Here is an 11300-nt window from a genome sequence, read left to right as displayed (position 1 = left end):
TGCTTCCCAACCAACTCCACTTACTGTTCTCATACTTAGGCCAAAAACAAAACTACTTTATTTTTTCCCCCTTGGATGGGAGCTCAACTTGGAATCTATTAAAAAATAAAAAAAGGTTGGATGTAGATTGCAGTTGGCTCTCACCACTCTGTCCTTTATCATGTACCTAAATACATTTCATTCTTAAATTATAGGTTTGGGTGGAGAACTAGCCCAGATGGGTAATGGATCGGGTTAAATCCGAACTTCCTTGCTCTGGTGTGATGCAGCTGCAGTGCGCTCCATCAGCTCCACAATGAATCGATCCAAGTTTCTGCCCGATGACCCTCCCACCGCCATTGCGTTCTCTAATGTCTTCCTCAGCCTCTTGATCTCCTCCCTATACTTCTCCCCATCTTTTCCACTCATCAGACGGTTAATCTTATCAGCTACTTCATCTTTCGTGACTTGATTCTTTCTCCGGCAGAGATCCATCCCGATCCTCCAATCATCCACCACTAATTTCCTGTTAGTGAACTGATCCGTTAATAGAGGGAAGCACAGCAGTGGTACCCCACACGAGATGGTCTCTAATATGGAGTTCCAGCCACAATGGGTCAAGAACCCACCAACGGCCGGATGCTTCAGTACCTCCATCTGACGGCACCACTGCACTATCAACCCTCTCTCTCCCATCTCCTCTCTAAACCCATCGGGTAACGGGTCACCCTCGTTGGAAACCACAATATCCGGGCGGAGCACCCAAACAATATTGGCTTTGCTGAGTTGGAGCCCCTTAGCTATCTCCACGATCTCCTCCTTGCTTACGTGGGCGTAGCTACCAAACGACACGTATAACACCGAACCATGTGGCTTGGTGTTGAGCCATTGGGTGCAGTCACTCTCGGACCATAGGCTCGTTGCGACGAAGCTCTTGGTTGGGAAGATGGGACCCACCGCGTAGAAAGGTTTCTCCAGTTGTAAGGCGGAGATTGTGTTAGGCTCCAGCTCTTGTACGGTGTTGCATAATACGAAATCAGCTCCTCTGGCCTCTTCAAAGCTTTTGCAGATGATTTGATGACAAACCGTCGTTGTATCGGTATCTTGTAGGTATGATGTTAGATCGGTTGGTTCGATCGACGCTACACCGGGTATGTAATCTATGGTGTCCTTTCTCTTGTCTGTACCGCCAACCCACATGATCATGTAAGTAATGTTACCCAGGCTAAAAACAGATGAAACTAGAAACAACACATATTATATTAAAATAAGGTTTACCTTTTTATTATTGTACATAATTTTTGTTTTTTTAGAAGTAATTATATTATTTCATACGTGTACCCAAAAATTGTGCATAACAATGACATCGTTTGATAATAAGATGATAATATCACTTTCAATTTTTTTTAAAAAACCCTTTTTACACGTCTATTTGAAAATAATACAGGTCAATTAAAAGAATATGTCAAACTAAACAATTTCATTCAAAATTATATGCATGAGATCTAGATAAGGCTAAGTTTTCCAAATTCATTTTTTCTTAATATCTATTGTTTTTTTTTTTTTTTTTTTTAAGCTATATTTTTTGGGTTAACTCTATCTCACTTTCTTTTGTCGTCTATTTCTTCAAGAATAGGTTTATCCGTCCATGATTGCCTCTTTTCTTCCTTCTACTTTGAGGCTTATGTTTGTATATGATGACCCTAAATCAAATCTTAGATTTAATATTTGGCGAGAATTAACACAAATTGGTTGCATATCTTTGGGATTTCAATGAAGTTATTTCCATTAGTGAGAAGACTAGTGGGTGTCAAAAGAATTTGACCTTAGTATTCTTAATTTTTTCTCTTTCATTAGGCCGGTTTGTTTGACTGAGAAAAATGAAAAAGATAAAAAAAGGTTAAAATTTTGTACTTGTTTCTATTAACTATCATAAATATGAGTGGTTAAATAAACATAGTGAAAAACTTACATTTACTTGTTATCAAAAAAAAAATTACATTTAATGAAATAATTATGTGGCAACAAATTTTTCTCACTCCATTCATTTTCAAAATTCTAATAAAATTGATAGAATTTCATGGAAAAATTATAGTGTCTATCTCTTTTCTCTTCCTATTTTTTTCTCTTTTCCATGAAATTTCACCTCATGAGTCATGACTAGTATTAAAAGGCTTTTGGAAATTAGTGATATGTTGCCACACTGGGGTCCACCCTTAGTCGTCAATTTCCTATTCATCATCCAAGGGGTCCAGCTCAGTTTATGTTGAAAGCTAAGTGGCCCTTGGATGGTTTCTGGTTCTTGGCTGTTGGGTACTCATGGCTTGCTAGTGGTATGTTCAACCTTTTCTCATCAAAAAATTAAAAAAATATATAATTTAAATTTTATTTTAAATATACTTGTAATGATTCATTTGGATGAGAAAGATTCCTCTGACTTGCAGGTAACCACCCCACATCATCCATGGGATATGGTTGGTATGAGAAGGGGGGATCTGGCTCTTTTCCATAGAACCTAGGGAAGAGGGAGCCATCCTGTGTGACTGGGAGGATCCGGGTACGCGCCCCTAAGTATTCTTGTTCCCTGGGCTCTACGAGGAATCCTATGACATGTGCGGACAAGCTAAGGCTAGCAAAAGAAGAAAGTAGATGCAACACATACTATACTCATTAAGTCATACCTTGACAAGCGAAGTGAGAGTTGGATCTGAGAAGGTGGATGTGATAGTAGAGATTGAAAACCAAAGCTGGTTCGGTCCAAAAAGAGACATAAAGGAGGCCAAACTTCTTGGCGATCATGGAGGGCCAGACGAAGAAGGTATCGGCGATCAAGCAAGTGACGGGAGGTTCTTCAGATTTGATGATTTTACCGACGAGAACTTCGACGTGGGCGGAGAAGACGTGGAGGAGAGAGGCCATGAATTGGTCGTGGTTCACTGAACGGTCGAAATCCAAGGGAAGGCCATCCGCTACAGTTCTATAACGTATGTCCAGACCGGCTTTACGAGCTCCGGCAAAGATGTCGTCGTCGTCGGCGGCGGCGGCGCTACTGTCGAGTCGCGCTTCGGATGTCTTGTGATGGATGGCATCTGTGTTCACGAAGGTGATGGTGAAACCCTTTGATGCAAGTTTAATAGCGAGATGAACGGCTGGGATTACGTGCCCTTGGAGAGGATATCCAACAAAAATTGCATGAGGCTTCTGTTCATCTTTGTCCATCTTCACCATTTTTTGGGTATCACAGTGTTGCAGAGGGAGAGAGACAGAGAGATAGAGAGAGATAAGAGAAATTTTGGTTTCGTTGGTTGTGCCAGAGATTTAATGTCTATCAACATCTCTTTTAAATATCCCATGGACACCCAGCAAAGAAAAAGCACATGATTGGACCTCGATGGTTTTGTATTCATCTGTTTGTCTCATTTACATAGAAAGGGGATGGTGGTTTCTCACACATCTACGTCCAAGTGAACGTACGTACGTGGGTATTTGAGTATATATTTGTATATATTGTATATATTTGTAGGACCGAAGTCCTCTGTCACGTGATAGGACATATAACGTATGTGCAATTATTCTGTGTCATACTGCATTGGTGCAGCGAGAATCTAGGTGGCCGAGAGCACTCGGGCATACACCCTGAGATACTAATAACAGTTCAGATTCGTACAACACCAGTGTAGTGTGGTAGAGGATTTTTATACTATAACGCATATTCAACAATTAAGAACACTTGGGCATACAATCTAAGGTGCTCAAATATAGCGCAAGATGTTTCTGGTCATTGGATGCACACTACAAGACAATGTCGTGCTACAAAAGATCCCTATACATATTTGTATCGGTCTCCAATAATATCTATTATCTTCGAGTTTTGAGTGGTTTAGACGTGCCGTGGTGAATGGGTTTTGATTCACCTTGCCTTAGTGATACTCAACGGTCCTTATTAAAAAATAATTTAACTTTCATCAATATGAGATCAGTTAGGTAATGGTATTAATATCGATATCAGCATACTTGTCAAGGACGTCACATAGGTGTCCAAGTGCTTTGGTTGACTTGGACTCCTTGGTTGCCTTGTTGATATCGGTTTGCTTTTGGATCTTCTCCAACGACTTGGACACCTTGGATGTCTCGCTAGTATTGGTTTGCTTTTGGACCTTTTCCAACATCGCCACAACAATGAATGTCACAGTCATATATATAATCCCCGAAATTTGAAACAATGAATCTAATTACATGAAACGTATAGTTTTTATTTTTTTCCCATTGATTGGGAGCTCAAATCTAGAACAATTACAAAAATAAATAAATAGGGAGAGAGTTCACCAAAAGGCAGCATAACCCTATATGAGCGCAAGATCAATGGAAGCACTAATTAAAGCATCAATAAAAGTGAGATTTCTGCTTTTCATGATGGGTAAAATGATCAATTCACCCCTTGTATCGAAGAATCGGGACCACATTATCTTTTAGACTTCTATTTCACAAATAAAAATAAAAAAAGGAAAGGTTGGATGTTGGCCTTCAGTCTTCCGCCTTTTTTGTTTAGCACTTCTAGAAAGTGCACATAAAATATCATATATGCTCTCATTTTCTCACCTTCTTTGTCCTTTATTACCAAGCTAAACTTTCTACCAAAAAAAAGTAAAAAAAGAAGCTAAGCTAAAATCAATTCATTCTTAAATTACAAGTTTGGGTGGAGAAGTAGCACAAATGGATAATGGATCAGGTTAAATCCGAACCTCCATGCTCCGATGCGGTGCAGCTGCCGTCCGGTCCCTTAGGTCCACAATAAATTGATCCAAGTTTCTGGAAGATGACCCATCCGCCGCCGTTGCATTCTCAAATGCTTTCCTCACACTCTTGATCTCCTCCCTACATTTTTCCCCATCTTTCCCACTCATCAGAAGGTTGATCTTTTTCGCTACTTCATCTTTCGTGACCCGATTTCTGCTCTGGCAGAGATCCAACCCGACCATCCAATCACCCGCCACTAATTTCCTATTAGTGAACTGATCCGTATATAGAGGGTAGCACAGCATTGGTACCCCACACCATATGGTCTCCAATATAGAGTTCCAACCACAATGGGTCAAGAATCCGCCAACAGCCGGATGCTTTAGAACCTCCAACTGACGGCACCACTGAACGATCAGCCCTCTCTCTCCCATATCTTCCCTATATCCATCGGGTAACGGGTCACCTTCCTCTGGAACCACGATATCGGGGCGGACCACCCAAAGAATATTAACTTTGCTGAGGTGGAGACCCTTAGCTATCTCCATGATCTCATGCCTGCTTAGGTTGGCGTAGCTACCGAATGACACGTACAAAACCGAACCATGAGGCTTAGTGTTGAGCCACTGGGTGCAATCGCTCTCGGACCACAGGCTCGTAGCCACGAGACTCTTGGTCGGGAAGATGGGACCCACAGCGTAGAACGGCATCTCCACCTGTAAGGCCGAGATTGTGTTGGGCTCCAGCTCTTGTACGGTGTTGCATAACACAAAATCAGCTCCTCTAGCGTCCTCAAAGCACTTGTAGATGATCTGGTGACAAACTGTCGTTGTATCGGTATCTTGTAGGTATGATGTCAAATCGGTCGGCTCGATCGATGATACACCGGGTATGTAATCTATGGTGTCCTCTCTTTTATCTGCACCGCCAATACAGACAATCATGTAGGTAAATCCTACTGAGCTTCTGTTCTTTTTGGGTAAAAATGCTACTTAAAGCTACCAAAACAAAAATTCCACCAGGAAATTGGCTGCTACGAGGGTGGAAACCAAGTTGTTTCTACCCCTGCCAGCAGCTAAGGAAATGGAATATCAGGGTTACTATCTGAAGATAATATTTTTCATCCTGGCCTTAGGATTCTATTGTCCGTTCTAGTAGCAGACAATTTCTTTTTCAGGCAACACATATTATACTCTAGTTTAGTTTCCCTCTCTGATACGATTCCTCTCCATAGAGCTCAAGGATCAAAAAGTGATTTCATGGTTGGGGTGACCTCTGAACAGGTGCACATGTCCTTTAAACTGTGAGATCACTTTCTAGTCCTTGGGATCTATGAAAAGGAGTAGAATCCAACTAACCACCACATCTCAAATCATGTCATTGGATCACTATTTGGTCCCTATGCTTTATGGAGAGGAGTCGGATCCAACTAGCCACCATATCTCTAGTAACTAGTTGGATAGGATTCCTCTCCGCAGAGGTCAGGGAACTAGAGAGTGATCCCACGGTTGGGGTGACCTCTGGATAGATGCGCATGTCCTCTGAGCTGGATCCAACCCACCACCATATCACAAATCATGTCGTGGGATCACTTTCTGGTCTTGGGCTCAAATCAAAGGTGGTCTGGTCCTATCTCAAACCATCCATTGGTATGGGGACCACCTTCGGGGTTTGGGGATCACATCCCATGGATGGTGTGAGATGAGATTAGATGTAGGGAAGGGGATACGAATTCACTATACTCATACCTTGACAAGCGAAGTGAGAGTTGGCTCTAAGAAGGTGGATGTGGTAGTAAAGAGTGAAAATCAAAGCCGGTTCAGTCCAGAAAGAGACATAAAGGAGACCGAACTTCTTGGCGATCATGGAGGGCCACACAAAGAAAGTATCAGCGATCAAGCAAGTAACGGGCGGTTCACATTTAATGATTTTACGAACAAGAACCTCCACGTGGGCAGAGAAAACGTGGAGGAGAGAAGCCATAAATTGGTCGTGGTTCACAGAACGGTCGAACTCCACGGGTAGACCATCCGTTACGGTTCTATAACGTATATCCAAGCCAGCTTTACGAGCTCCGGCGAAGATATCATCGTCGTGGCCGCCACCGCTACCACCGCCGCCGCCACTGTCGAGTCGCGCTTTGGAAGTCTTGTGATGGATGGCATCCGTGTTGATGAAGGTGATGGTGAAACCCTTTGATGCAAGCTTGATAGCGAGATTGACGGATGGGATTACGTGACCTTGGAGAGGATATGTAACAAAGATTGCATGTGGCTTCTGCTCTTCTTTGCCCATTAGTGTTGCAGAGAGAAGAGAAGAGAGAGGGGATGAAAAGAAAGGGAGAAGAGAAACTATTTTGTTTTGGATTTCAATGGTGGTGGTGGGTGGCATGGAGGCGGAGCTTTTTAATGACTCTAAACTGTAACCGCCTTTGACTTGCTACATACCTCAGGATTGAATATTACTTCGAAATTGGAGGAGTAGTGGTTGGCCGGTACTTAGGGATTTCAGGTTTATAAAATCCAAAGGGATCGGATTTCTCACAACTGAAGCCAAATTTGAAGGGAGGGCGGGAGGAAGGGCAAATTGGTAAAAGCATTATAATAGGATTCATGTGTGAAAAATCAAAATACTCTCTTCATTTTTCTTTTATTAATAGGTTTAAGAGGAAATTACACTCCCCTCCCTTATATGTTTCAGGTATTACATAATCCTCATCTACGAAGTTTAAAATTACACTCTCTTCACTTCTAAATCATAGATTCTATCAACCGTACCCTGACCGTGAGTGAGGAACCATTAAGTGATGAATCAGGTGTTACAAAATTCCATTAAACCCCAAAATGCCCTTGATCCAATGGAGATGACCTATTTGCCCTCAATCCTTATTGTCATTTTCTTCCATGAGAAAACCGTTAACCAATTAGGATTTAGGGTTTTTGAACTTGGGACATATGGTTTTGAAATCAGAGAGAGGGATTTATGGTTTTGGTCAGGGAGAGAGAGCAAAAACTAAAAAATCTTACGGAGAAGAAGGGGGAAACCAGTGGAGAAAAGGACAGTCTAAACATTGTTAGCAAAGATTTTTTTACAACAACATAGCATCTGTAGGCATTTATACACCAAGCTAAGCCAAGAATGGACCAAATAATTAGTGAAAATAGACAGTGTCATCATCCGGAATGAGTAATTTGTGTTTGTAGAAAATCTTAATCATCCACCATTGAAAGATGTCAAAAGCAGCTCCATTCTATAAAATGAGATACAAACGATGGTGATCTACAACAGTTTCACATGCCACACTACTTATTACTTTTTTCTTCTTCTCCTTCCCTCTCTCTGCATTACTACATGACCTTGGTGTAGACGCTTGGGATGGCCAACAGTTATCTAACAATTTTGCAATAAGATGATAAACAACATTGAGAACTTCAAAATTGGATGCTTCTTCCATAAGAATTCAATTTAATCAGAAAATAAAATGGAACATAGAAACCAAAATACTCATACTCAGTGTTATTACAGCAATCAAACGGATCCATGAGTTAAAGAAACCCTAGCTAAGAATCGAGAGCTTTATTTACCACATTGGAAGCCTTTTCAAAGGCTTGTGTCGTTTTCAGAAGGGACTTCCACACTAGATCTCTCCACATGTTGATTGTAGCAATGCAGATTACTAAGACATCAAGGTATATCGCCATCGATCGTCGATTTCGAAAGAAAAAAAAAAAACAACGAAGAAGAATCAATGTGCACTGCTGCACGCAGAGATCCTTTCCGTCTCCCTTGTAGAGGATCAAATCAGTGTGCAATCCCTCTGTATCAATACCGTGCTCACCTTGGAACACTGTGTTTTTGCAGCTACCGAACGGAGACTGAGAAGAAGAAGAGGAACAGAGTCGCTGATCGCCACTGGGAACGAAGACATGAGTTTTAGACAAAAAAAGGGGGAAGGGGGTAAAAAAGTCATTTAACATATGCTTATGACAGTGTTAATACCACATGGTACGTTTGTAATTACAAACTTCGTAGGGGGTCTGAGTGTAATACCTGAAACATACAAGGGAGGGGAGTGTAATTTCCTCTAGGTTTAATTTTAATACAAATAGAATTCGCCACCCACTCTCATCGCTGCCACCACCACCACCACCACCTTGTGCCCTAAAAACTTGGACTCCCCGAGTTCGCCACTTAGGGCTTCTAGGTTAAGAACTAAGGGCGACGTCCATTGGCCTCAGTACCATGAATTCGCAACCCCAGTACCAATTCCCTTCCCATTTGCCATAATCCTGAGAGCGGATCAGGTTTACTCTCGTACGTCTTTGATCGGTAGATTTAGAATATATTTTATCTTTCTTCATTTAATAGATTTTAAATTCGCGGACTAAAAGCATACGGGATTATTCTTGTTCGTGAACCTGATCCGTTCTCATCCCATCCCTCTCCCCTCTCCTCCACCGCAACCCTCTTTTTCAGGTCTGTGGCTATTGGATGCGTCTTCTTCTCCACTCTTGCCACTCTTTCAATTGACAATATATATATATATATATATATATAGGGAAAATGTTGGGTATGCCGCCGATATCAAGTATGCTAGCACCCATTGTGTCTATCTCTCTCTTCCCTTTTTCTGAAATGACCCTCATATCCTTCCTGAATGATACTCCATCATGTGTTCCTATTGATGCTATCCGCTAGCATACTTGATATCGGCAACATACCTATCCCTCTCCCATATATATATATATATATATATACACGCCTCCTCTAATCAAATGAATCCAATATGGGTCTCTAGTTTTTTGTCAAATAATCATTTTATAAAATTTTATTTTGAATTTTAAAAATAGACATCCATCACATAACACTTCAGATGTATTCATTCATTTTATTTAAAACATATTCTAATTCTTTGTAAAATATCTTTCCCTTTTTTTCTTTTTTTATTTATAAGTGAATCTAAGTATTTTTTTTAAAGTTATCACTTTGTGAAAATTTTTTATATCAATTTTCACCATCCCACTTTGTATAAATTAAACCAAGTTCTCTCTCTTTTCTTTGGTAGAAAAATATCATTTTTTTCAAGCTAAAGTATTTTATATGTAATTTTTTTTTTTACCCTTTCCTTATCCCATAAAATAAAGATAAAGGAGTTAAAATCTTGAAAAATAATTTGATTTCAAAAGTTGAAATCTTTTGTCAATTTGATTTTGATTTAAAAAAAATCGATTTTGATTTCATTACTAGCAATAGTCAGTGAAAAATGGACCATCTACTTCTCTCTCTCTCTCTCTCTCTCTCTCTCACAGAAAGAGGTTGCTCTTAGGTTGCTTTCTAATCACACATGAGGGGCAGGGTTGTGGAGGGTGTGGGCTGGAAGTTGCGTAAACCCCACCCCGCCCTGGTTAAGAATGATGTCACCACACTGATGTTACCAAATTAATCATTCTCATAGACCTCCAAAGTCTTTTGCACCTACTCCCCGAATGATGTCACTAAATTAATAATTTCCATAGACCTGGCAAGTCTTTTCTCCCCCTTAATCATTCACTTAGACGCGACCTGTATCGTATCAGGGCTGGCATGATAGACTACAATTGTGGACTTCATAGACTCATGAGAAGTAGTGGAGTAAGGTGATTCAAAGGAGCAGCTAACGATGATTGTAGGAAAATTTTAATTTTCTCTATGGCTCCGTTTGCTTGCAAGGCGAATTTAGAATGATAGAAAGTGAAATTTTCATACGTACAAAATGAATGTTTATAATCATTATCCCATGTGCTCCAATGTAATAATATAAATTATTTGATTTTTTTAACCACATTTGGTAATGATACATTTTACAAGTAATTTTAATTTTACATATTATAGCAAAGGGTTTTGAATGCAAAGTAAAATAAAATTTTTTTAACCAAATATAGAATGATTTGAAGTAATTATATAGTCACATGGGGTAATAATTATAAATATTTCTTTTTCAAGTATGAAAATTTCACTTTCCTTCCCTTTAATTCTCATTACAATCAAACATAACCTATGGTATTTGTGTGAAAATCGTCTACAACGGCTGCATTGGTGTAGTGAGCATTGGATGATTGAGAGTCTTGGAGTGTTTGCCTAGATGTTCTCAGTTGTTTGATGCTCACTGCACTTCACTGCTCACTGTAGAGGATGTGGACTCTAGGTATTTTTAGTTTGACAATGTTTTTTACTTTTATATGTATTATTAAAAGGGCGAGGTTTTTCTTCACCGCATGGTGAGGTTCATCACTTCATCTTTAGGGTTCATAAACCCTTATAGAGTTTTAGAATCTTTCAAAAATAACTCTGACACTTCCACACGTATATAAGATCCGCTCGATGAATGGATTCCCTGTGACCTTAGGGAAACTCACTCCATATTAAAAATCCAAAACAAGTAGTCTCTATAGCCCAAGGTGGTACAAATATATATCATGTGGTTGATCATATAAGTCCAAAATTTGTGAACAGATAGACTCCATGGTCCCTTATTCATATGTAAAATATCAGCTCAAAAAGTAGTTTGATAAGTGGCAACTTTTTTTTTTTTTTTTTTCATCGAG

The 11300-nt window shown here is 40.0% G+C and overlaps 2 protein-coding genes across 2 annotated transcripts; both read right to left on the bottom strand.

Moving 5' to 3' along the window:
- Nucleotides 1-35: 35 nt before the first annotated feature.
- On the bottom strand, nt 36-3308 carry LOC122074498 (UDP-glycosyltransferase 86A1-like). The gene is made up of 2 exons (XM_042639347.1): nt 2661-3308; nt 36-1160 (listed from the first exon to the last, which is right to left on the bottom strand). The coding sequence occupies exons 1-2, from the start codon at nt 3205-3207 to the stop codon at nt 235-237; spliced, it is 1473 nt and encodes a 490-aa protein (XP_042495281.1). The 5' UTR covers nt 3208-3308; the 3' UTR covers nt 36-234.
- A 1076-nt stretch (nt 3309-4384) lies between these two features.
- LOC122074496 (UDP-glycosyltransferase 86A1-like) lies at nt 4385-7138 on the bottom strand. The gene is made up of 2 exons (XM_042639346.1): nt 6465-7138; nt 4385-5635 (listed from the first exon to the last, which is right to left on the bottom strand). The coding sequence occupies exons 1-2, from the start codon at nt 7105-7107 to the stop codon at nt 4710-4712; spliced, it is 1569 nt and encodes a 522-aa protein (XP_042495280.1). The 5' UTR covers nt 7108-7138; the 3' UTR covers nt 4385-4709.
- Between the last annotated feature and the right edge of the window lie 4162 nt (nt 7139-11300).

This window comes from Macadamia integrifolia, chromosome 3, assembly GCF_013358625.1.
Source record: "Macadamia integrifolia cultivar HAES 741 chromosome 3, SCU_Mint_v3, whole genome shotgun sequence".
NCBI lineage: Eukaryota > Viridiplantae > Streptophyta > Magnoliopsida > Proteales > Proteaceae > Macadamia > Macadamia integrifolia.
This window is presented reverse-complemented; position numbering and strand designations above follow the sequence as displayed.

Bases quoted from the DNA above. Each gene is read 5' to 3' on its own strand.
- LOC122074498 (XM_042639347.1), bottom strand. From the start codon at position 3,207: ATGGTGAAGATGGACAAAGATGAACAGAAGCCTCATGCAATTTTTGTT. The intron at 1,161-2,660 runs GTATGACTTAAT...TTGGCGGTACAG, and splicing joins CTCTCACTTCGCTTGTCAAG to ACAAGAGAAAGGACACCATA.
- LOC122074496 (XM_042639346.1), bottom strand. From the start codon at position 7,107: ATGCCACCCACCACCACCATTGAAATCCAAAACAAAATAGTTTCTCTT. The intron at 5,636-6,464 runs GTATGAGTATAG...TTGGCGGTGCAG, and splicing joins CTCTCACTTCGCTTGTCAAG to ATAAAAGAGAGGACACCATA.